The sequence below is a fragment of the Nanorana parkeri genome, unplaced genomic scaffold, assembly GCF_000935625.1.
Source record: "Nanorana parkeri isolate BGI_ZX_2015 unplaced genomic scaffold, ASM93562v1 scaffold305, whole genome shotgun sequence".
Classification (NCBI taxonomy): Eukaryota; Metazoa; Chordata; class Amphibia; order Anura; family Dicroglossidae; genus Nanorana; species Nanorana parkeri.
Genome location: NW_017306573.1, coordinates 1,164,308 through 1,190,487, shown reverse-complemented (window position 1 = coordinate 1,190,487; position 26,180 = coordinate 1,164,308). Strand labels below are relative to the sequence as shown.

At 50.5% G+C, this 26,180-nt stretch overlaps 3 protein-coding genes across 3 annotated transcripts in view; 1 reads left to right on the top strand and 2 right to left on the bottom strand.

Annotated features, from left to right (window-relative positions):
• LOC108788099 (zinc finger protein 62 homolog) overlaps positions 1-26,180 on the top strand; it is a 949,422-nt gene that overhangs the window by 156,194 nt on the left and 767,048 nt on the right. The window lies entirely within an intron of this gene.
• The window catches only part of LOC108788078, a 50,099-nt gene that overhangs the window by 21,410 nt on the left and 2,509 nt on the right, over positions 1-26,180 (bottom strand). The window contains exons 2-9 of the mRNA XM_018557811.1: positions 19,390-20,075; positions 11,542-12,244; positions 8,756-8,855; positions 8,035-8,181; positions 4,398-4,505; positions 3,586-3,714; positions 3,376-3,391; positions 2,240-3,199 (exon numbers count right to left, since the gene is read on the bottom strand). Coding sequence (XP_018413313.1) covers positions 2,240-3,199; positions 3,376-3,391; positions 3,586-3,714; positions 4,398-4,505; positions 8,035-8,181; positions 8,756-8,855; positions 11,542-12,244; positions 19,390-20,075 — 2,849 coding nt within the window. The remainder of the gene's footprint in view (positions 1-2,239; positions 3,200-3,375; positions 3,392-3,585; positions 3,715-4,397; positions 4,506-8,034; positions 8,182-8,755; positions 8,856-11,541; positions 12,245-19,389; positions 20,076-26,180) is intronic.
• On the bottom strand, positions 3,528-6,035 carry LOC108788111 (gastrula zinc finger protein XlCGF53.1-like). The gene is made up of 3 exons (XM_018557848.1): positions 6,032-6,035; positions 4,119-4,213; positions 3,528-3,714 (listed from the first exon to the last, which is right to left on the bottom strand). Exons 2-3 carry the CDS (start codon positions 4,194-4,196, stop codon positions 3,556-3,558), a joined length of 237 nt encoding a protein of 78 aa, XP_018413350.1. The 5' UTR covers positions 4,197-4,213; positions 6,032-6,035; the 3' UTR covers positions 3,528-3,555.

The window sequence follows — 26,180 nt, the reverse complement described above, 5'->3', positions numbered from 1 at the left end:
GCCTCTCGCCCCCCCACACTGGTGAGATTTCCTCCAGTAGTTTGTGTCTCTGCCCCTCCCACAATGGTGAGATTTCTCCCCAGTAGTTTGCGTTTCCCTTCTTATGGCCATTTAATAAATGACCCCAGTCCACCCCAGTTGGGGCCTCCCTCTCTTGCTGTTATAATACCATGGCATTGGTCAGGTGATCTTTGCCAAAGAAGAGGCAGAGCCTCTTACTGGCCACTTGCCCCTGAACATCTCTCCTCCCAGGTTCCTCCGTGAAGAACATATGATCACTGGGGTCGGTGTTGAACTGCAGAAGACTCTCAATTTGGGGAATCCCTCAACACTTATTTTATATATCTCATCAAGAGGAAGATGTATCAGTCTGAGCTTGATTACCCAACCGAAGTTCAAAACTGGCCCCTCCACTTCTCAGGCCCTCTATGGAATACCCTCATTTATCTGGGTGGGCCTGCATTTGGCTCGGATCACATTGTCTGTGCACTTCTACATCCTTAGTAACATGGTCCTACCATGCACAGTAGCCTCGTGTTTCCACCAAGTTTCCGAAACAGAGGCAACCACATTCTGATCTAGATCACAAACTTGACTCTTCGTGTAACCAAAGACAAGATGTATAATGGGCGGGGGGCTGAATTTCAAGGTGGGACCTGAGCTATATTGTGGCCGGAGCTGATCCTAGGCTTTGAGCAGAAACAAGACATCATGGGGCAGGCGGTCCTTCTAAAAAGCCTAACCGATATCAATAAGGTCCTTCTAAATAGCCCAACCGATGTTAAGACGGTCCTTCTAAAAAGCCCAACCGACATCAAGACGGTCCTTCTAAAAAGCCCAACAGATATCAATACGGTCCTTCTAAAAAGTCCGACAGATATCAAGACGGTCCTTAAAAAAAGCCCAACCGATGTTAAGACGGTCCTTCTAAAAAGCCCAACCGACATCAAGACGGTCCTTCTAAGAAGCCCAAATATCAAGAAGGTCCTTCTGAAAAGCCCATCCAATATCAAGCCGGTCCTTCTAAAAAGCAAAACCAATATCAGGACGAGTCCTTCTAAAAAGCCCAACTAATATCAAGACGGTCCTTCTAAGAAGCCCAATATCAAGACGGTCCTTCTAAAAAGCCCAACTAATATCAAGACGGTCCTTCTAAGAAGCCCAATATCAAGACGGTCCTTCTAAAAAGCCCAACCGATATCAAGACGGTCCTTCTAAAAAGCCCAACTAATATCAAGACGGTCCTTCTCATAAGCCCAACTAATATCAAGACGGTCCTTCTAAAAAGCCCAACCGATATCAAGACGGTCCTTCTAAAAAGCCCAACTAATATCAAGATGGTCCTTCTAAAAAGCCCAACCGAGATCAAGCCGGTCCTTCTAAAAAGCACAACCGACATCAAGACGGTCCTTCTATAAAGCACAACCGACATCAAGATGGTGCTTCTAAAAAGCCCAATATCAAGACGGACCTCCTAAAAAGCCCAACCAATATCAAGACGGACCTCCTAAAAAGCCCAACTGATATCTACATGGAGAGTTTTCAGGTACTCTACGCAAGTGACCAAACTTTCTCTCGGATTAAGAGGGGAGGATTGGTGTAGAGCAGACCCGATTCACCATAAAACAATCCTATCACCCTACCCTACCCACCAAGGCTGAGCCAACTGGACCAAAACTCTTTTTTGTGCCGTGAATTGGGTTCTAAAAACTTATCTTTAGGTATTTTTGTAGATGTGTAGATGGATGGATTCACCCCTCCCAACAGACTCACACAAACACCACCAACATCACACTAAGCCAAAGGAGAACCTTTATTATCGTTTGACGCGGCCAATGAAAGAATTGAAATTAACGAGCTGCAAATTGCAACCGCACATTTAATCTGAGATGGATAGAAGCCATTGAGGGCAGACTCAGCTGGCTTTTCCCCAACGCCTCCGATGGGGTCTGTAGTCCCCTCTCACATTGACGGCGCTGCGAGACTGCTTGAGGACTCCGTGGGCCTGGAAGCAGAAAAACATTTGGACTCGGATTCTACGGCACTGCAAAATGTTCATGTTTCTCTAAAACCGATGTTCTCCTTTGAGTGTTCTAAGACGGTAAAGATGGATGCTTCAGACAACATCGGGGGGGAAGGGGGGAGGGAAGCCCGCCTGGATCAAACTTTATTTACAGACTTCCAAATCAGGTCTCGTTGATGTCCTCAAGTTCTCCTTGATGCAGCTTTCGGTTCTGATGCCGCACAAGAGACGACTTGCTGGCAAAGTTTTTCTTGCACTTGGTGCAGGCGAACGGCTTCTCCCCGGTGTGGGTCCTCTCGTGGATTTGGAGGTCGGAGCGGTTCCGGAAGCACTTCCCGCAGCGGGAACACAAAAACGGCTTCTCCCCCGTGTGGCTGCGCTGGTGCGAAATGCGGTGGGAGTTGCTGACGAAGGATCGGCCGCACTCGAAGCAGGGGTACGGCTTCTCCCCCGTGTGGATCCGCTGGTGGATGATGCAGTCAGACTTATTGCTGAAGCGTTTGCCGCACATGGCGCAGGAGTAGGGCTTCTCCCCCGTGTGTATCCTGACGTGGATGGCGAGGTTCGATTTCCGGTTGAAGGCCTTCCCGCAGTGCGGGCAGGGGTAGGACTTCTCTACGCTGTGCGCCCCGCGATGGGCGGCCAAGTCTGAGTTACTGCGGAAGCATTTCCCGCGCTGTAGATAGGTATAAGTCTTTCTTCTGTGGGTGGCCTTCTGGTGTCCGCCAACCGGAGGCCTCCCGTAGGCACTGCGGGCAAACGGCTTCTGTACCGTGAAATGGTCTTCAAGTTCGGAATAGGGAAAGAACTCGTACTGCGGCTCGATCCTCTCAAAACTATGGAGAGCATCAGAAGCCAGGTCATGATCAAAGTCATCATATATATACGGGGTCACCGAATGGCCAGCGGGCGCAAACTCTTCTTCAGTCGAGAGGGATTCCTCCTTGATCTGAGTTGCGATGTATTGTGTGTGAGGCGTGGAATCATCAGAGTGCGGAAGGTCTTCTTCATCTTGACACGAGGCTGACGTCTCGGGGACGTTCTCCAGAGTGTAGGAATGGGTTTGTTCCTGCGGTGAGGTTATTGCGGTTGAATGATTGACTTTGATATCAGGATCTTCACTCAGACATTCCGGTGATGGAAACGTTAGGACCTGGGAGTCTCGAAATTTCAAGTCTGTTGAGAAAGGAGATACATAAAGGTGAGAAGGTGGAAAGGGACAACCCTAATCATCACCGAGGAGGCCAAAAGGGTTCATCATGAGTGATGTGTAAATCAATGGTTAGAGAACTGGAGATAGGACAAAGTATACTCTCACCTTTCCGACATGAGAAGATAAAGTTTCCTCTTACCCGGTGATGTGAGGGGCGGCTCATTCTCCATCACGACGTCCTTGTAGAGATCCCGGTGTCCTTCTAGATACTCCCACTCCTCCATGGAGAAATAGACAGAGACATCCTGACACCTTATAGGAACCTGACACACACAATGATACAGTCACCACCCAGACACATCCCTTGTCTGTTCCTGGATCATGTCCCAGAATTCCCGGCACCGCTCACCTCTCCTGTCAGCAGCTCCATGATCTTTTGGGTGACTTCTAGAACTTTCTCCTTATACTTTCTCTCTGGAATCATGAAGTGAGTTGGAGGAACGGTGATTGTGATTTGGTCCCCATTCTTGCTCATTATCTGTTGAAAGAGCAAAATTATGTCATGTGACCTCCCAGAATCCTCCTCACCTCCCTGGTCAGGTCAGTGTGTTAGTAATAGAGATCAGAGTGATGTCATGTGACCTCCTAGAATCCTCCTCACCTCTCCGGTCAGGTCTGTGTTTTATTAATAGAGATAAGAATGATGTCATGTGACCTCCCAGAATCCTCCTCACCTCCCTGGTCAGGTCTGTTTTATTAAGAGTGATGTCATGTGACCTCCCAGACTCCTCCTCACCTCCCTGGACAGGTCAGTGTGTTAGTAATAGAGATAAGAGTGATGTCATGTGACCTCCCAGAATCCTCCTCACCTCTCCGGTCAGGTCTGTGTTTTATTAATAGAGATAAGAGTGATGTCATGTGACCTCCCAGAATCCTCCTCACCTCTCCGGTCAGCAGGTAGATGATCTCCAGGGTCAGGTTTAGGATCCTCTCAGTCGTGTGTCTCTGCTCCTTCTTCATCGCTGCCGGAGGACTTCCTGTGAATGAGAAAACTCTTCAATACATTTACTGACATCCGACTTCTCGCTTCTACTAGAAATAGAATTACAGACAATTTGTTTAGGAACAAAGCAAGAGAACCAACCCGATGGATAGGGGGAGGGGAGGGGACGGGGGATGGAGCAGGGTTTGTATGCCGGGTATGAAATTAAACGCGGATACCTTCTGATCACCAAAATGATATTCTGTATCTTGTGATCGGCTGATTGTCGGGGGAGGAGCTATAATGGGCCCGGCCAGGAGCAGATCATCCGAGGGAACTGCTGACATCTATGGATGACCCGGAAGCGGAGAGATGCCTCTGATGGAACAGAACCGAACAATCTATTCAGTGATTGTACAATATGGAGGTTGCAATACATGACATTGAAGATCACCCCCAATTCCTGCACCCTGACCCCTCAGATCACCCCCAATTCCTGCACCTTCACCCCTCAGATCACCCCCAACATCTCCAATCTTTCAGTAGCCAGCCCAAATGAGGGTATTATTGCAGCAGTCGGGATGTAGCAATAATGGACCCCAGAACCAATAATTGGCATCATCTACTACTGCCTGGCCATTATTTCCCTGAAAGGTCGAGGAGCATGCTGGGAACTGGAGCTCAGCCCGGAGAATGGGAATGAGCAGACTACAGCACCCACAATGCACTGCACAGCTCACTTCCGCCTCGGGGAGAGCCGCACTTCCGGGTAGGCTGCCCTAATTTAATGTCTATGTGCGCCCTCGTGTGGTCTGTGTGGGAAACTGCAGCGTGTGTAATGGATCATTCTGCAGTCATGGGGCTGATATAGCGCCACTGCCATCTTGTGGCGGCTTTGCTAACTGCAGGTGAACCAAGATTTATTTATTTTTATTATCTTCTATGTGACCTCAGTCCTTCCCTTCAGTCTTCTATGTGACCTCCGTCCTCCCCTTCAGTCTTCTATCTGACCTCCGTCCTCCCCTTCAGCCTTCTATCTGACCTCCGTCCTTCCCTTCAGTCTTCTATGTGACCTCCGTCCTTCCCTTAAGTTTTCTATGTGACCTCCGTCCTTCCCTTCAGTCTTCTATGTGACCTCCGTCCTCCCCTTCAGTCTTCAATGTGACCTCCGTCCTCCCCTTCAGTCTTCTATGTGACCTCCGTCCTCCCCTTCAGTCTTCTATGTGACCTCTGTCCTCCCCTTCAGTCTATCTGACCTCCGTCCTCCCCTTCAGCCTTCTATGTGACCTCCGTCCTCCCCTTCAGTCTTCTATGTGACCTCCGTCCTTCCCTTCAGTCTTCTATGTGACCTCCGTCCTCCCCTTCAGTCTTCTATGTGACCTCCGTCCTTCCCTTCAGTCTTCTATGTGACCTCCGTCCTCCCGTCCCGTCTTCTATGTGACCTCCGTCCTCCTCTTCAGTCTTCTATGTGACCTCCGTCCTCCCCTTCAGTCTTCTATGTGACCTCTGTCCTCCCCTTCAGTCTATCTGACCTCCGTCCTCCCCTTCAGTCTTCTATGTGACCTCTGTCCTCCCCTTCAGTCTAATATCTGACCTCCGTCCTTACCTTCAGCCTTCTATGTGACCTCCATCCTCCCCTTCAGTCTTCTCTGTGACCTCCGTCCTTCCCTTCAGTCTTCTATCTGATCTCCGTCCTTCCCTTCAGTCTTCTATCTGACCTCCGTCCTTCCCTTCAGTCTTCTATCTGATCTCCGTCCTTCCCTTCAGTCTTCTATCTGACCTCCGTCCTCCCCTTCAGTCTTCTATGTGACCTCTGTCCTCCCCTTCAGTCTAATATCTGACCTCCGTCCTTACCTTCAGCCTTCTATGTGACCTCCATCCTCCCCTTCAGTCTTCTCTGTGACCTCCGTCCTTCCCTTCAGTCTTCTATCTGATCTCCGTCCTTCCCTTCAGTCTTCTATCTGACCTCCGTCCTTCCCTTCCGTCTTCTATCTGACCTCCGTCCTCCCCTTGCACAGTTGTACCGCCTCCTCTCCTGGCTTGAAATGGCTTCCTCTGATACCACTGCACACGGCGAGCCTCTCGCATTAGAAGCTGCACCGAGTCAGATACAGCTCGCCTTATTTCCTGGCTGGAGGACATCAATCATGGTGGGCGGAACAGACCATCTCCTGTCCTGACAATCAAATTTGTCTGTGTTAGTGGGCGGGACAAACCGGGAGCCTGAGATGTCCAGGACCTCCCACTATAGCCAGCGGTGGCGTATTGATAGCCTTAAGGAAACCTCTCATCAGTGAGGGAAACAAAGTCTTCAGTGTGACACCAGGGACTCTGGGGCAATGGAAAAAGGTCATGTGGTCTGATGAGTCCAGATTTACCCTGTTCCAGAGTGGTGGGGGCATCAGGGTAAGAAGAGAGGAGGATGAAGTGAAGCCCCCATCATGCCTAGTGCCTTCCATACAAGCCTATGGGGGGCGGAGTTGTGATCTGGGGATGCTTCGGTTGGTCAGTTCTAGATCAAGAAATGTTATGTGCCCAAACATTTAGGTCAGCTGACGACCTGAATATACTGAATGACCAGATTTATCCATCAATGGAGGTCTTCTTCCCTGATGGCACATTGGGAACATTCCAAGATGACAATGTCAGGACCCATCGGGCTCAGATTGTGAAAGAGTGGCTCAGGGAGCACGTGACGTCATCGTCACACACGGATTGGCCACCGCAGAGCCCAGACCTGAACCCCATTGAGAATCTCTGGAGAAGACTTTACGCAGAGGTCCGACTCTCCCATCATCACTACAAGATCTTGGCGAGAACTTAACGCAACTCTGGGCGGAAATAAATGTGGTGACGTTGTATAAGCTCATCGAAGCGTTTCCGTGGCGATTGTAGCTGAAGGCGGACCAATGAAATATTTGAGTGTGTGACTTTGGGGGGGGGGGGCAGGCCGTGCGTGTTCCATCTCACTCCATCATTCGCTGGGACTTGTATGTTCCTAGAACTCTGCTTCCTAATACTTTTCTACAACACGGGAAGGCTGCAACAAGCTAGAGATAAGAACTCTGTGCCCGGACCAGACCGCATCCTGCATTAAAGGAGAACTATGAGGTGAGTGATCTTCACTCATCCTCATAGTTAGAGCCGACCTGTGACAATGAAACTGTCGCACGTCGGGTCTATAGATCGGGAAGCGAGCGAACACATACCGGCGCTCGCTCACTTCTCGATCATATCCCTGCAGAGAGCCGTGACAGTCACTGACAGCTCCCTGGAGGGATTCACGGACTGGCGGAACGGACGGGGGAGGGGGCGGGTACAGCTGTCAATCACGCAGCTGGGTGGATTCAGACAGTAATGTCGGGATCCGTCCCGGCTGCGGCGGTCTCAGTATACGGCGAGCTGCTATACCGAGCCTAGGGTGAGGGGAGGACTCTAGTTTGTGTCCTCCCGTGACCCCGAGGAGAACTATGGGGAAAAGCCCTGACCCCCGTAGTTTTCCTTTAAAAAGCCAGAAGCCGTCCTGAGATCCGACTTTTAAAATAAAATGAATGTAAATAAAATAAAAACTCTTTACTAGGAGGCCAATGTTACAGCCAAGGACATTGTGAAGACTCAGATTCCATTAGTACACACAGGCTGAAAATCTCCGTCACTGCGCCCTGTGATCAGTAAGGAACAAGCAGGTTAGGTTGCGGGGAAAGTTCTCCTGTCAGTCCGTCAAGTCCACAAGTTGGTGTCATGATTTTACCAATTTGCTGTTCCATATTTGTTTTGGTTACTGACGTCCATCGAGTTCAACTTCTCACGACTCTGAGCAGCTTAGTCCAGAGGAAGGGAACTCCACCCCCTCTAAACGATCCCATCCTGACCCACCGAGGACACGCTCACGTTCCACAGAGAGGTCTGACGTGCTCCCTTTAGGATGATGTTCTGAAAGCTCAAAGTGAACTTGTAGTTGAAGAGAAGAGACGGGCCGCCATCAGACTCCGGCACTTGTATCTTATCTCCGTAGTGGTTCCTCTGGGGCGTGTTGAAGCCACCGAAAGCCTACATGAGCGTGGACTCCTCTCCACCCACCGCTCACATCTTGGTGACTGTGCACCCGTCCGGCAGCCCCTCATTGGCTAGTGGGAGGTGGAAGGGGCGTGCCTCTGCTCTGTTGGAATCTGAATAAGCCTTCAGAAGCTCTTTAGGATGGCGAAATAAAAGCGCCTTCCATACGTTCTCTCATGTAATTGTGTTAGGTTACATAGGGGACACCTGAAGTGCTCTCGTTTAACAACCGTTGTGATAAAACCAATTACGGCACAAGCCAGTATACATTTCCAAACAACTTAACCCTCTAGGCACTCTCATAGCGCTTCCACCAGCCGTAGTTGCACTTCCTGCCTTTTCCAGCTATCCAAATCCAAGAAAGAGTTGAACAAACTTTATTGCTAGTAGTACAAGATGACAAAGCCTTCTCAGCCTTTTGGCTAAGATCAAGTGTAGTGTCTGTTCTTATCAGTTTTCAGAGGGGGACAGCACCGTCCTGTCGGGGGGATGGTTGCTTAGTACTCACTGGAGTGAAGCCGAGTGCTGAGGGGTTCCTTACCTGCGACGGGAACTTCTCTGCACTAATGCCTCCTGAAGGGGACGGGTGCTGCTCTGGCCGGAGGGTTCGGGGAGCGCAGAGGCCCGCGGTGGGGTGCCCACTGGGGGTGGTGGAAAATCACTTGGGTTTCACACCCCACCGTGATTCAGCTGCACTAGGTCACAGCCCCTAAAGCATTTTCTGCACCACGCCTCTTGGGCAGGCCTTCTGGCTAGCCCGGGGCAATTTTTATACCTGGGTCAGATGGCCTGCCACGTTTGTGCACCTATTTACATTAAGCACTCTTTTTATGCACGACTGAGCACAGATGATGGAGGGTGCGGGTATCTTCGGGGCCCGTCGTGAAACTTAATGGGGAGGTTCTGTGGCCTTCACTGGCTTCTCTGCCTTCCCCCACTTGGGGGGGGGGGAGGTCTCACTTCGGGTGAGTCCCATATCTAGTACTCGTAGGTCCTGCTTCGGTGGGAGGATCGTGGTCCGCCAGCCTTTGGGTAGGTGGACCTGAGTCGTCCTCGCCCCTGTCAGGAGCCTTGCGCCCCGGCGGGGGAGTTCAGGAATTTCGAGGCCCTTCCTCTTCGGAGGAAGACAACAGCAACCTCGTGCACTTTTCTTTTTGTGTGTTGTAATTTCACGATTACTTTTTTTGTTCAGAGGGGAAGTTGATTTTGATGCACGCACCGCGGACAAGATCACGAAGCCAGGCTCCGACATGTTTCACTCCCAAGAGGGGATCAGTCAGGAAAGTTACTGAAGCCCCCAGCCTGTCACAGCACAGATTTATATCATTTTTACTTTCACTTCTGGAATGAATGTATGAGGAAAGGATATGCAGCTCTTATCAGATCCGGCCTCTTCTCTTACAATGATGAAAAGTCTCCACACATTGTTCCCTCAATAATATCCACGTCCTGGTAGAGACACTCCATACAGTCTCTTCCTCCCCACCACACGCTGTTTAAAACCATTTCATACAACTTCCATTATTACAGCTGTGTCTGAGCTACGGCGATACCAAGCGATTATAGAAATGTATAAGAGAATACCAATCAGTTCAACACCCAACATGACTACGTCATACTATAGAGAAGACAAACAGGTCACATGACATATTCTAGGTGACGTGTACATCCGGCTTAGCATGATTCTGTTCTGCAGTAATAGGATGGACGGGAGGGTCTGGCAGACAGCCATGTGCTAGATTCTGGCTTTGTAATCTTGTACTGTAAGCAATAAAGTTTGTTCAAGGAAAAAAAACAAGACAAAGTGCAGCTTTATTTGCCTGGCTGGTCCCACGTCCACCAGCCACTCCAGACTCCATCTAAGCCCGGTGCTGTTGTCCAGCACTGACAGTGGAACTCTGCTGGCTCTGCTCGGCCTGTACACTGGAGGAATCGGCATATGTTGCCTCTATATTCAGTATGCAAATGTAATGAGACAAGATGGCTGCCCCCGTGTAGGCGGTGTTAAAACTTTCAAAGGTTTATAAAAGTTGATCACATTAATATACAATATATATCATCATATTATCTGCTACAAATCCCCTTCAGTGGCCCCGATTCATCGAGCTGCAAGAGCACTTTAAGCACGCCGACGGTATGCTCATGTTCTACCAGTAAGTCCCAGCAGGGGGCAAAGTGCATCAAAAGGAGTGTCCTCAATAGTGCTGGAACAATAAAGTTGTTTCTAAGCCATCAGAGCGCAGCTTCCTCTTATAGTATAAGGCCTCTCATATACACTGTATTGCCAAAAGTATTGGGACGCCTTTACACGCACATGAACTCTAATGGCATCCCAGTCTTAGTCCGTAGGGTTCAGTATTGGGTTGGCTCCGCCCTTTGCCGCTATAACAGCTTCAACTCTTCTGGGAAGGCGTCCACAAGGTTTAGGAGTGTGTCTATGGGAATGTTGGACCATTTGTGAGGTCAGGTACTGATGTTGGAGGAGAAGGCCGGGCTCGCAGTCTCCGCTCTAATTCATCCCAAAGGTGTTCTATGGGGTTGAGGTCAGGACTCTGTGCGGCCAGTCACGTTCCTCCACCCCAAACTCCCCCATCCATGTCTTTATGGACCTTGCTTTGTGCACTGGTGCGCAGTCATGTTGGAACAGGAAGGGGCCGTCCCCAAACTCCTCCCACAAAGTTGGGAGCATGAAATTGTCCAAAATGTCTTGGTATGCTGATGCCTTAAGAGTTCCCTTCACTGGAACTAAGGGGCGGAGCCCAACCCCTGAAAAACAACCCCCCCCCCATTATCCCTCATCCCCCAAACTTTACACTTGGCACAATGCAGTCAGGCAAGTACCGTTCTCCTGGCAACCGCCACACCCATCGGATTGCATGCGCCGACCCCGCTGTGTCATGTTAGGTGGCCTACCACTTCGTGGCTGAGTTGCTGTGGTTCTCAGTTGCTTCCACTTTGTTACAATACCAGTAACAGGTGACCGCTGAATATTTAGTAGCCAGGAAATGTCACGGATGGACTTATTGCACAGGTGACAACTTATCACGGTACCACGCTTGTAGTCACTGAGCTCCTGAGAGCGACCCATTCTTTCACAAATGTCTGTAGAAGCGTCTGCATGCCGAGGTGCCTCATCCTATACACCGGGGGCCATGGAGGTGATTGGAACATCTCAATCCAATGATTTGGAGGGGGAGGGGCCCAATACTTTTGGCAATATAGTGTATCACTGTATGTCATTCCAGCACTCCTTCAGTGCAGCTTTATGACTCAGGGGCCAACATCTTCCCATATAAAAACACACAACGTTATTTCTTTGTCACTGGCCTCCCGGAGGAACGGGTTGTGTCGGGTGATGGGAGCTGTTTATCCGTGTGGTTGCTCTGGTGTTTGGCTAGTGAGGTCTTGAAGTGGAAGCCCCTCCCGCACTGTGCGCAGGAATAAGGCCGCTGCCCCGTGTGAGTCCGCTGGTGCAAGACAAGGCTGGACTTTTGGATGAAACGCTTGTCGCAGTCGGGGCAGCAGTAAGGCCTTTCCCCCGTGTGAATCCGGAGGTGCCGGGTCAGGTCAGAGTTTTTCAGGAAGGCCTTCCCGCATTCCGAGCAGGAGAACGGCTTCTCCCTGCTGTGATACTTCTGATGCTTGCTGAGGCTGGACTTTGAGACGAACCTCTTCCCGCACTCGGCGCAGTCGAAGGGCATGTCACCGATGTGGACCCTCAGGTGAGCTTGCAGGATGGTATTGTTGACGAAGCTTTTCCCGCATTCGGGGCAGCTGAAGGGCTTCTCCCCCGTGTGGGACCTCTGGTGGGTGACCAGGTGGGCGTTCTTGATGAAGGACTTCCCACACACGGAGCAGGCGAACGGGCGCTCGCCGGTGTGGATGCGCTGGTGGGTGACCAGCTGCGAATTGTAGAGGAAGCACTTGCCGCACTCTGAGCAGGAATACGGCTTCTGGCCGGTGTGAATTTTACGGTGTTTGATGAGCTCGGCGTCGGTCTCGAAGCTTTTCCCACAGCCGCAGCAGCCGTACGGTTTACCGTCACTCGGGATTTCGGCGGTGAGGGAGTTCTCGGCCGGGCGTTGACGGGAGCGGGAGGAACGGTCTCTACGGTCAGAAGAAACCTTCTGACATGCAGAGCTGTTTGAGCGGGGGAGGTGTTCCTCAAATGGCACCTCCTTAGTATGAGCAGATGAAGATTGGGTACGATGAGTGGGTGTGGAGAAGTCAGCTTGGGGGGGATGTTCTTCAGTTGGGAGGGGCTCCTTCTTAAGATGGACTTCTTCAGTCACTTCATTGTCATGAAGATCTCCTAAAACAAAAAAGTGACCTTGTTCAACAATCTGCATCACAAATGTTATTATTACAGCAATGTGGGTTCTACGCCCCATCCCCCACTCCGGTCCATACACCTAGAAGTATGAAAATGATCCTTACCCGGTGATGTGAGGGGCGGCCGGTCCTCCATCACCACGTCCTTGTAGAGATCCCGGTGTTCTTCTAGATACTCCCACTCCTCCATGGAGAGATAGACAGAGACATCCTGACACCTTATAGGAACCTGACACACACAATGATACAGTCACCATCCAGACACACCCCTTGTCTGTTCCTGGATCATGTCCCAGAATTCCCGGCACCGCTCACCTCTCCTGTCAGCATCTCAATGATCTTCTGGGTGACTTCTAGGATCTTCTTGTCGTGGTTTATATCAGGTCTCATGGAGGGAGGAGGAGGATCCATGATGGTGCGCTGGCTTCCTTCTGACACGTCTGAACAGTTGCTGGTTGTGATATGATCACCCGGCTTCTTCACAGGTCCGTAATCCTAAAGTAGGGAAACGGGTTTAATGCCCTTTACAAATACCTCATCTGTCCGGTCAGGTCTGTGTTTTATGAATAGAGATAAGAGTGATGTCATGTGACCTCCCAGAATCCTCCTCACCTCTCCGGTCAGGTCTGTGTTTTATTAATAGAGATCAGAGTGATGTCATGTGACCTCCCAGAATCCTCCTCACCTCTCCGGTCAGCAGGTAGATGATCTCCAGAGTCAGGTTTAGGATCCTCTCAGTCGTGTGTCTCTGCTCCTTCTTCATCGCTGCCGGAGGACTTCCTGTGAATGAGAAAACTCTTCAATACATTTACTGACATCCGACTTCTCGCTTCTACTAGAAATAGAATTACAGACAATTTGTTTAGGAACAAAGCAAGAGAACCAACCCGATGGATAGGGGGAGGGGAGGGGACGGGGGATGGAGCAGGGTTTGTATGCCGGGTATGAAATTAAACGCGGATACCTTCTGATCACCAAAATGATATTCTGTATCTTGTGATCGGCTGATTGTCGGGGGAGGAGCTATAATGGGCCCGGCCAGGAGCAGATCATCCGAGGGAACTGCTGACATCTATGGATGACCCGGAAGCGGAGAGATGCCTCTGATGGAACAGAACCGAACAATCTATTCAGTGATTATAGAATACAATACAGAGGGATACAAATAATAGAATATAAATGTTAGAGAATAGGTGCAGGTACTCACCCCCCTCCCCCCCTGGGTCACCCTTGTCTCCACCCCTGACCCTTCACCCCTCAGATCACCCCGATTCCTGCACCTTCACCCCTCAGATCATCCCCAACATCTCCAATCTTTGAATAGCCAGCCCAAACGTGACAGCCGGGTACTGTGGTGGTGTGCAGTACTGGTTAGATTAGGGAGATTAGAACGTACTGAGTGCATTAATGCACCAATAATGTCCCCCCCAAAAAAACAAGAGACCCCCCCAGTAGCACCCAGAACTCTAGCGGAGTGTCGGGAAATGTGACTCGGCTGGAGGACCTCCGATAGTGAATGAGTGCCTCTCCGCTCTACCATTGCTCGGTGTGGCCGACCTACCTGACCGGTGGCGGAGGTGGCGGCGGAGTATCGGTGTGTTCCAGCTGAGAGATCTCCCTCTGTATATATATAATATGGAATCTATAACCTGCTCCCCCCTTCCTTCCCCCACACTGCAAATCACATTGATCCCAATCTGCTTCTCCTTCCTCCCCACTCCACTAAGACCACTTCTCCGGCATCATCTACTACTGCCTGGCCATTATTTCCCTGAAAGGTCGAGGAGCATGCTGGGAACTGGAGCTCAGCCCGGAGAATGGGAATGAGCGGACTACAGCACCCACAATGCATTGCAGAGCTCACTTCCGCCTCGGGGAGAGCAGCACTTCCGGGTAGGCTGCCCTACTTTAATGTCTATGTGCGCCCTCGTGTGGTCAGTGTGAGAAACTGCAGCGTGTGTAATGGATGATTCTGCAGTCATGGGGCTGATATAGCGCCACTGCCATCTTGTGGCGGCTTTGCTAACTGCAGGTGAACCAAGATTTATTATTATTAATATTATTTAGGTTAAATAATAAAATGTTGTTGTTCTATTAACACTAATACAAATATTAGAAAGAATTGCAGAATTTTTGTATGAGGTTATTTTAATCTGATTTAATATTAAGTGCCAACCCCGAAAAATGTTTTTACTCCCATCAATTAAAATATAATCTCTTATATGTAACCTCTTAGTCTTATATTTGGCCTCCGTCCTTCCCTTCAGTCTTATATCTGACCTCCGTCCTCCCCTTCAGTCTTCTATCTGGCCTCCGTCCTCCCCTTCAGTCTTCTATCTGACCTCCGTCCTTCTCTTCAGTCTTATATCTGACCTCCGTCCTCCCCTTCAGTCTTCTATCTGACCTCCGTCCTTCCCTTCACTCTTCTATCTGACCTCCGTCCTCCCCTTCACTCTTCTATCTGACCTCCGTCCTCCCCTTCAGTCCTGCACAGTTGTACCGACTCCTCTTCCTCTGATATCACTGCACACTGGGAGCTTCTCACAATGAGCATTAGAAGCTGCAGTGAGATTCAGACCTGAACTCTATGGTCACAACCATTAATGTTATGTTTGGCGGGAAGTTAACAAGGCCTATGAAGAGAAGCACACCATCCCTACTGTGAAGCACGGTGGGGGATCTCTGCTGTTATGGGGGATGTAAGCTACAGCGGCACGAGGGATTTAAACAAAACTTATAACAAGACGAAAAGGCAGCCCATTATCAGAATTATTTAATTGCCCTGAAAGCTGCGTATGGGGAGCATCTGGACTCTCAAACATGATGAGACTAAGAACTGAAACATGAGGCCAACTTGACCCTTCCGTGGCTGCAGCAGAACATTCTGGAGCGCCCATCACAATCTTCCGTCCTCAACATCATTGAGCTGCTTTGGGGAAAGCCTCCAACATGCTGCTGATGCTTGAGAACCAAAGAAGTTACAGGACCTGGATGAAGAACGGGCAGCTTTACCACATGTGGGTGGGATTGTGGGCGGACTTTTTGGCCTTTCAATCACGGTGGGCTGGAACAGACCCAGGGGAGCTCCGGACCTGTCAATCAAACTTGGCCCTGTTAGTGGGCGGGACAAACCAGGGGGCCTGAGATGTCCAGGACCTCCCACCGTAGCCAGCGGTGACGGGTTTATCTTGCCTCTGGTGTGTTTCTTCAGCTGTGGCGTGTTTCTGATGACTGTGGGACCGGCACTGAGCCTCGTAACACCGGGAAGCTGCAACAAGCTAGAGACAGGAAATCATGAACCAGGCCACATCCTGCATGAAGAACCCGGAAGGTGTACAACGTTTAATCTCATGGGGTGTCATGTCAATAAAATCAATCAATAAATGTAAACATCAAATATAAATCAAGTCACTTTATTGGGAGGCCAACGTTACAGCCAAGGACATTGTAGAGTCATGTTCCATCAGTACACACAGGCTGGGAATCTCCATCACTGCGCCCTGTGACCATTGAAGAACGAGCAAGTTAGGTTGCAGGGAAAGTTCTCCTGTCAGTCCGTCAAGTCCACAAGGTGGCTTCATAATTTACTTCTTTGCTGTTCCATATTTGTTTTGTTAGTTAATAAAGTTACAAAAAGCGAATGACGTCCATCGAGTTCAACTTCTCACGACTCTCAGCAAATGGAAGAAACTCCACCCCTCCAAAGATCCCATCCTGACCCATCAAGTTCAACTTCTCACGACTCTCAGCGGCTTTAGTCCAAAGGAAGGGAACTCCACCCCCTTCAAACGATCCCATCCTGACCCACCGAGGACACGCTCACGTTCCACAGAGAGGTCCGACGTGCTCCCTTTAGGATGATGTTCTGAAAGCTTCAAAGTGAATTTGTAGAGGAGGCGGGCCGCCATCAGACTCCGGCACTTGTATCTTATCTCCGTAGTGGTTCCTCTGGGGCGTGTTGAAGCCACCGAAAGCCTACATGAGCGTGGACTCCTCTCCACCCACCGCTCACATCTTGGTGACTGTGCACCCGTCCGGCAGCCCCTCATTGGCTAGTGGGAGGTGGAAGGGGCGTGCCTCTGCTCTGTCTGAATTTGCATATACCTTCAGAAGCTCTTTAGGATGGCGAAATAAAAGCGACTTCGTCGTTGTGACGGAATCAATTACGGGAAAAGTCGCAGTAAACATTTCCAAACATCTAGGCCAGGGGTGGCCAAACTCCGGCTGTGGTGGAACTACAAATCCCAAGAGTCTCACAGGCATGACTCACGGAGAGAGATGCATCATGGGGTGTGTAGTTTCACCGCAGCTGGAGGTCCGGAGTGTGGCTACCCCTGACCTAGGCCAGGGGTAGGAAACCTTGGCTCTCCAGCTGTGCGGAAACTACAAATCCCATGATGCATTGCAAGCCACAGGCATGACTCCCAGAGGCAGAAGCATGATAGGATTTGTAGTTTCACCACAGCTGGAGAGCCAAGGTTGCCTACCCCTGATCTAAGCGGACTCATGGCTCTTTTGCCGGCCGTAGGTGCTCTTCCTTCCTTCCCGAGCTGTCCATATCCAAGCAAAGTCTAAACAAACTTTATTGCTGGTAGAACAAGATCACAAAGAAAGACTCCGACGTGTTTCAGAGGGGCTCAGTCAGGAAAGTTACTGAAGCCCCCAGCCGCTCACAGCACAGATTTATATCACTTTCACTTCTGGAATGAATGTATGAGGAAAGGATACGCCGCTGTTCTATCGAAAGCTCCAACTTATCGAGATCTCCAACTACCTCACTCAGAAAGACTGGAGCTCGGTGCAGTTGCGGTGCGCACGCGTGCGTAGCGTTGTCAGAATACTCCTCGAGTTTTGCCACCTGCTGAATATTGCTACAATGCAGCTGTACAGAAGCTCCGCCAGTCTTTGTGTTTTGCAGTCTAACGCCGTCTGGTCGAACTCTCCAACTTGCAAGTACCCGGCCGTGAGGTAGTTGGAGATTTCGACGAGTTGGAGGTTTCGATAGAACACCGGCTCTGATCAGATCCGGACTCTTTCTGAGTTTTTTTTACTGCAATGCTGAAAAGTCCTCAAAGCCCAACACTGTACCCCCAATAATATCCAGCTCCAGGTGGAGACATTCCTTTCAGTGTCTACATCCCCACCACAGGTTGTTCCCTCAATAGTATCCACACCCTGGTACAGATAAACTTTGATCATCAGTGTTTACATCCCTGCGGTGACCATAATGAGGCCCGGTCACTCCCATTCTGGGAATAGGGGTTCACACTGAGTAACATCACTCTGATAAGAGTGATGTTAGAACAGGAGGGTCAGTAATCGGCCCGTGATGATCTGCATGACCAGCGAATGGCTATTAGCCATTGTAACCAGCACTGAGCAGTAACATGGACATTCCATTGAACTCCACTAAAGGTGAACTATGAGGTGAGTGAAAATCACTCATCATCATAGTTGGAGCCGACGTGTGACAATGAAACTGTCACACGTCGGGTCTATAGATCGAGAAGTGAGAGAACGCATATTGTCACTCGCTCACTTCTCGATCCTGTGCCTGCAGAGAGCCGTGACTGTCACTCATGCAGGGACTCCCCGCTCCGATCCTCCAGCGCTGACTGGTGGAATGGACGGGGGAGGGGGCGGGTACAGCTGGCTCTGCCTCTAGATAGGCAGAGCCAGCTGTCAAGTCACGCAGCTGGGCGGATCTCCACAGTAATGTCGGGATGCGTCCCGGCTAGCGGCGGTCTCAGTATACCGCGAGCTGTAGTTTGCTATATACTGAGATTTGGGTGACGGGAGGACGCAAGTTTTTGTCCTCACATTACCCTAAGGAGAACTATGGGGAAAAACACTGACCCCATAGTCCTCCTTTAAACTAAAGCTCGCCATCATAGATCAGCGCTTGAAAACCAGAGGTTCAGTATGGTACAAAATCAGGAGGAATACACAGACTCGGGGTTAGCGATCTATATTATCACTGAGGGATTAAAGTCGTTTCATACAACTTCCATTACTACAGCTGTGTCTGAGCTAGGGCAATACCAAGCGTGTACAGAAATGTATAAGAGAATACCAATCAGTTCGACACCCAACATGACTATGTCATACTATGCAGAAGACAAACAAGTCACATGACAGATTCCAGGCGATGTATGCATCCGGCTATATCATTTTTAGCATGATTCTGTTCTGCAGTCAGGAAGGTCTGGCAGACAGCCACGTGCTAGAGTCTGGCTTTGTGATCTTGAACTACTAACAATAAAGTTTGTTCAAGGAAAAAAAAAAAACAAGGTGAAGTGCAACTTTATTTGCTCGGCTGGTCCCACGGCCACAAGCCATTCCAGTCCGGTGCTGTTGTCCAGTGGAACTCTGCTGGCCCGGTACAATGGACGGATCGGCATTACAGTATGCAAATGTAAAGAGACAAGATGGCTGCCCTCGTGTAGGCGGTGTTAAGACTTTAAAAGGTTTATAAAAGCTGAACACGTTAATATACAATATATATCATGATATTATCTGCTACAAGTGGATAAAATCCCTTTCAGTGGCCTCGATACATCAAGCTGCAAGAGCACGTTAAGCACGCTGATGGTATGCTCATGTAGCCCCAGCAGGGGGCGAAATGCGTTAGAAGGGGGTGGAGTCTCCTCAACAGTGCTGGAATAATAAAGTTGTTTCTATGCCAACAGAGCGCAGCTTCCTCTTATAGTATGAGGCCTCTCAGCACTCCTTCAGTGCAGCTTGATGACTCCGGGCCAACATCCTCCCATATAAACACACAACGTTATTTCTTTGCCGACGCCGGCACTGGCCCCCCGGAGGAACGGGTTGTGTTGGGTGATGGGAGCTGTTTATCCGTGTGGTTGCTCTCGTGTTTGACTAGTGAGGTCTTACAGTGGAAGCCCCTCCCGCACAGTGCGCAGGAATAAGGCCGCTGCCCCGTGTGAGTCCGCTGGTGCAGCAGGAGGTTCGACCTTTGGATGAAACGCTTGCCGCAGTCGGAGCAGCAGTAAGGCCTTTCCCCCGTGTGAATCCGGAGGTGCCGGGTCAGGTCAGAGTTTTTCAGGAAGGCCTTCCCGCATTCCGAGCAGGAGAACGGCTTCTCCCTGCTGTGATACTTCCGGTGTTTGGTGAGCCGGGACTTTGACACGAAGCACTTCCCGCAGTCGGCGCAGTAGAAGGGCTTGTCGCCGCTGTGGACCCTCAGGTGGGCCCGCAGGACGGCGTTGGTGACGAATCTTTTCCCGCATTCGGGGCAGCTGAAGGGCTTCTCCCCCGTGTGGGACCTCTGGTGGGTGACCAGGTGGGCGTTCTTGATGAAGGACTTCCCACACACGGAGCAGGCGAACGGGCGCTCGCCGGTGTGGATGCGCTGGTGGGTGACCAGCTGCGAGTTGTAGAGGAAGCACTTGCCGCACTCCGAGCAGGAATACGGCTTCTGGCCGGTGTGGATTTTACGGTGTTTGATGAGCTCGGCGTCGGTCTCGAAGCTCTTCCCACAGCCGCAGCAGCCGTACGGTTTGTCGTCACTCGGGATTTTGGCGGGGAGGGAGTTCTCGGCCGGGCGTTGGCCGGATGCAGAGGAAGGGTCTTGGCGGCTAGTAGAAACCTTCTGACTCTCAGAGCTGTCCGAGCGGGGGAGGTGTTCCTCAACTGAGAGGGGCACCGCCTTAGTATGAGCAGAAGAAGGTTGGTTACGATGGGTGGGTGTGGAGAAATCAGGTTGGGTGGGATGTTCTCCAGTTGAGAGGGGGACCACCTTAGTATAAGCTGATCCAGGTTGGGTATGATGGGTGGGGAAGGAGACAACAGGTTGGGTGGGATGTTCTCCAGTTGAGAGAGGCTCCTCCTTAGTATGAGTGGATGAAGGTTGAGTATGATGGGTGGGTGTGGAGAAGTCAGGTTGGGTATGATGGGTGGGTGTGGAGAAGTTAGATTGGGTGGGATGTTCTCCAGTTGAGAGGGGCTCCTCCTTAGTATGAGCAGATGAAGGTTGGGTATGATGGGAGGGGAAGGAGACAACAGGTTGGTGGGGATATTCTCCAGTTGAGAGAGGCTCCTTCTTAATATCATATTGTGTTGGGTCTGTAGGTGGGGGGAGGTCAGAGCGGGACACATGTCCTTCAGCTGAGAGATGCTCCTCCTTCACAATAGTAAGATGGACTTCTTCAGTCACTTCACTGTCATGAAGATCTCCTAGAATAAAAGTCATCGCGTTCAACAATCTACATCACAAACCGGAGTCTATATCTCATCCTCCACGCCAGTCCATATACGAAAAATGATCCTTACCCGGTGATGTGAGGGGCGGCCGGTTCTCCATCACTACGTCCTTGTAGAGATCCCGGTGTCCTTCTAGATACTCCCACTCCTCCATGGAGAAATAGACAGAGACATCCTGACACCTTATAGGAACCTGACACACACAATGATACAGTCACCACCCAGACACATCCCTTGTCTGTTCCTGGACCATGTCCCAGAATTCCCGGCACCGCTCACCTCTCCTGTCAGCAGCTCCATGATCTTCTGGGTGACTTCTAGAATCTTCCTGTCTTGGTTTCTATCAGGTCCCAGAGAGGGAGGTGGGGGATTCATGATGGGGCTCTGGGTCCTGCTTCTTCCTCCTGACACACTCGAACAGTTGCTGGTTCTTATATGATCGCACGGCTTCTTCACAGGTCCGTAATCCTAAGTAGAAAAATGGGTTTTAAGTACTTTACAAAGACCTCAACCCCCCGATCAGCTGTGTGTTTTATAATAGAGATCAGAGTGATGTCATGTGACCTCCCAGAATCCTCCTCATCTCTCCGGTCAGCTCTGTGTGTTTTATAATAGAGATCAGAGTGATGTCATGTGACCTCCCAGAATCCTCCTCAACTCTCCGGTCAGGTCTGTGTGTTTTATAATAGAGATCAGAGTGATGTCATGTGACCTCCCAGAATCCTCCTCACCTCTCCGGTCAGGTCTGTGTTTTTATGAATAGAGATAAGAGTGATGTCATGTGACCTCCCAGAATCCTCCTCACCTCTCCGGTCAGCAGGTAGATGATCTCCAGGGTGAGCTGTAATATCCGGTCTCGCTGGTATTTTCTTCCCTTCTCCATTATCGGATGAATGGCGGATCGGCTGTGCGGAGAATTCTCTCTTTCATATGTTGATCTGTACAGAAGACACGATTTAACCACCAGGATTTACAAGATGTTACATCTGATGACAGACTGAAGGGCTGGATACAGTTTGTGTTGTACAATTATATACGATGGTGTGTCTCTAGAACGCTGCGAGTGAACAGGGAGCTCATGTGACCCCTGAGAGAAATAAGCACAGAATGAACAGGCTGCAGGTGTGATGTGCTGATAGGGGAGCTCGCAGCGGCTGCCCAACTCGCTTCTCTCCATTGACTGTAATGTCCGCCCGCATTCTCCACCTTTTGATTGAAGAGACTCCCTCTGGTGTAGATGTGTTGTGGGTGACAGGGATGCTGGGGGTGCCATATCTCCCATCTCTTCCCCTACACAGGTCACATCATCCCTATCCACTGCAATGACCGGAAGCCTATTGAACGGACTCCCTCTGATAACAGTAGATGTGTGACGGGGATGCTGGGGGTGCTATAAGTCCCACCCCATCTATACCAGACACCTCATCTCTACCCAGTGCAATAGCCGGGCCAATTTCTTTGACTCCCTCTGTTAATAGCGGATGCGTGATAGAGATGCTGGGGGTGCCATATCGCCCATCTCTTCCCCTACACGGGTCACATCATCTCTATCCACTGCAATGACCGGAAGCCTATTGAACCCTCTGATGCAGGTGTGTGACAGGGATGCTGGGGGTGCCATATCTCCCATTTCTTCCCCGCCCACACACAGGGCACTTCCTTTCTACCCATTGCATTCATTGGAGGTCTATTTCTCCGACTCCCTCTGATAATAGAATATGTGTTCTGTGTGACAGGGATGCTGGGGGTGCCATGTCTCCCATTTCCTGACCTATACAGGACAGCGTATGAGGCCTACTTTTTTTGCCCCACCCCCCTTATAATAGTAGACGTGTGGCAGGGATGCTGGGGGTGCCATATCTCCCATCCCCCTCCCCATAATACAAATTGTATTATTATTCAGACTGAGCCAGCGATGAGCTCACTGTCACCGGCTCGGCCATGAGAATCGCCGAGATCAGGTCGTCACCGATGCCATCGAGAGTTGGTGCGATCTTCGCACGCGTGTAATAAATAACAGACGTTACCTCTTGTTACCGCCGGTCAGATCATTGCTGCCGCCCCCCTCTCCATAATAAATCAACAGACGAGGTTTACGGTCGCCTTCCCAGCTTCAGCCCCCCTCTTTCTGCCTCCATCTGCTGTAATTCTCTGGCATCCTCTAGCACTGCCTGGCACTTCTTTTCACCTTTAAAGGTGAGAGGGATTATGGGAAGTGCAGTCCGTTTCTATCTAAACTGACCAGAGGCGTATTAGCGGCTCACTACGTGACCCACAATGCACTGCGGCACCAGTTTCCGGCGACCTCCGTCTTTTGCGTTCCAAAGCATTTCCTGCTTGCGTTCCACAGCCTCAGCTTCCGGGCCAGGCGTCCTTGGTGGAGACCGCGGCTGGTGTACAGTGGCGCTGCCCTGCTGCCCTCGTGTGACCACTTTGAGAACTGCAGCGCATGTACGACACCCTATAGCTCAGTGCTGCCGCCTTGTGGCCATTTTGGTAACTGCACCCCGGCCATTGCGCAGGTAGAAAATAGCAAAAATAAAAGAAGAAATCTATTTTTATTTACTCACATCGGGTGAAATGAACATTTCTAAGTTTAAATTTAATTGTTATTATAGCTGAAGAATATTTGGCAATAATAAACCTAGACAGGACCAGTAACCATGACACCATGTGACGAGGATACTCATGATATTGATGACTAGACATGTGAAAGCCTCTAAACCTGAACTAAAGTTTTTTTTTTAAACATTTGAGTGATTTTTTTTGTGCATTTTAGGTTCAGTTATCTGACGGAAGGTGAATCCAGTCTCAGCAACCAACCCCCCCTATGCGGTGGTTTCTACCAGTGGCCATTATGTCACTACAGGACTCATTGACCATCAGGTGGAACCATGGCGACCAGCGGGGGGAGTAAAATAGGAATGGTGCACATATCTGTGCTAGAGAGTGAAGAATGCTAGAAGAAGGGACAGCCTGTGTGCGCCTAGCTAAGCCCTGCCCATTACCTGTTACGTGTGACTCCAACCAGCCAATGGTGGCAAAGAGATGCGCATTTGGTAGGATTCCGTTTAGATTGCAAGCTCTCTGTAGCAGGGCCGTCTCAAACCTCTTGTATGGAGGTGTGTTGGCCGTCCGATGTGTTCTCTGAGCTAATAATTGCAGGAACTAGACTCCGTACAGCACTGCGATATATAATAGTGTGTGACTGTGGGGGGGGAGGGGACATTAGAGGGTAAGCTCCTCTGTACAGAGACTGATGTGACTGTGGGGGGAGGGGACATTAGAGGGTAAGCTCCTCTGTACAGAGACTGATGTGACTGTGGGGGGAGGGGACATTAGAGGGTAAGCTCCTCTGTACAGAGACTGATGTGACTGTGGGGGGAGGGGACATTAGAGGGTAAGCTCCTCTGTACAGAGACTGATGTGACTGTGGGGGGAGGGGACATTAGAGGGTAAGCTCCTCTGTACAGAGACTGATGTGACTGTGGGGGGAGGGGACATTAGAGGGTAAGCTCCTCTGTACAGAGACTGATGTGACTGTGGGGGGAGGGGACATTAGAGGGTAAGCTCCTCTGTACAGAGACTGATGTGACTGTGGGGGGAGGGGACATTAGAGGGTAAGCTCCTCTGTACAGAGACTGATGTGACTGTGGGGGGAGGGGACATTAGAGGGTAAGCTCCTCTGTACAGAGACTGATGTGACTGTGGGGGGAGGGGACATTAGAGGGTAAGCTCCTCTGTACAGAGACTGATGTGACTGTGGGGGGAGGGGACATTAGAGGGTAAGCTCCTCTGTACAGAGACTGATGTGACTGTGGGGGGAGGGGACATTAGAGGGTAAGCTCCTCTGTACAGAGACTGATGTGACTGTGGGGGGAGGGGACATTAGAGGGTAAGCTCCTCTGTACAGAGACTGATGTGACTGTGGGGGGAGGGGACATTAGAGGGTAAGCTCCTCTGTACAGAGACTGATGTGACTGTGGGGGGAGGGGACATTAGAGGGTAAGCTCCTCTGTACAGAGACTGATGTGACTGTGGGGGGAGGGGACATTAGAGGGTAAGCTCCTCTGTACAGAGACTGATGTGACTGTGGGGGGGGGGGGATTAGAGTGTAAGCTCCTCTGTACAGTGACTGGCTCAGTGTGCTCTGTACAGCGCTGCGGTCTATGTCGGTGATATATAACACACGGCAGACTTCTTACAATGAATCTCTTTTATTACAGAATAATCTTACAGGAAACATCCGTCCGCCTCTTCCTAACAATCAGGTGACCGGTGGGGAGAGGGGAGGCGTCTCGTCTTGTTCATTCAGTTGCTTCGGCAACCAATCAGATGCCATTTTGTTTGAGTCCTAGTCAGCTGTGATTGGCTCCTGCCCTCTGCTCCTCTCGCCCCTCCTTCCCAATCAGCCCCCCAGAGTAGAGGTCCCTCCCCCGCACCTCCAGGACACTGCAAGGCAGAGCAGCTAGACTTTGTGAATAGAGCTCTACGTTCCCTTAGACCTTGACAGGCTCCTGAAGTGTCCTTTGGCATGTGTCGGGAATGCAGACACGGTGGAGTCCCGATTTCATTAGGCACAATGAACACGTCAAGAGCCAGTACGGCCATGACGGAACAACACTAAACTGCTCTGCGACGCCCCGGGAAGGAAGAGCTGTTCAAGGCAACATGGACAATAAAGAGAAGCTCCGCCCCTCATTGAAAGCTAAAATGAAGCTGATGCCATGGTAACCAATTCTTGTTTTAATAGGCATTCCCTGACCTCTACATGTCATGTGTCTGCGCCCACCTTCCTATTAAAAACACAGTGAAAGCCCTCAAAGCATCATGGGAGGGGAACCTCCACACCTGAGCCAACCCAACAGCTCGGGATTCTGTTACCTGGTGACATCACCATACCATAGAGAGGTCAGTCCCCTGAGGAGACCTTCCCCACCGGTCCAGCTCTATGCCAGAGCTTGGTCGGTCATGTGCCCCCATCACAACCACTGGCCACCTGATCTTCTGCAAGTCCCTCCTACACTAATGTAGCTGCATGGGCCTGCGACCACCAACCATCACTCATTATCCCAGCCCCCGAGATTGCTGATGGTGACGGGGCTGAAGATGGGATGGTCCTCAAGCACCATGCTTCCAAAAGGTAGGTGATTGGGGGTATCTGATACAAATGTAGTCTCGGAAGCCTACTGCCTTCTTGCTGATTGGCCAACAACTGCCTGGGTGGTCCCAGTACCAGAGGTAGGTGACTGGGCTATCTGACACAAGTATAGCCTTAGAAGCCTACTGCCTTCTTGCTGGTTGGCCACCAACTGCCTGGGTGGTCCCAGTACCAGAGGTAGGTGACTGGGGTATCTGACACAAGTATAGCCTTGGAAGACTACTGCCTTCTTGGTGGTTGGCCACCAACT

Excerpts from the sequence above, each read along its gene's own strand:
- LOC108788111 (XM_018557848.1), bottom strand. The coding sequence starts at position 4,196 with ATGAAGAAGGAGCAGAGACACACGACTGAGAGGATCCTAAACCTGACC. Across the intron at positions 3,715-4,118 it reads TCTACCTGCTGACCGGAGAG|ATAATGAGCAAGAATGGGGA; the intron begins GTGAGGAGGATT and ends CTCTTTCAACAG.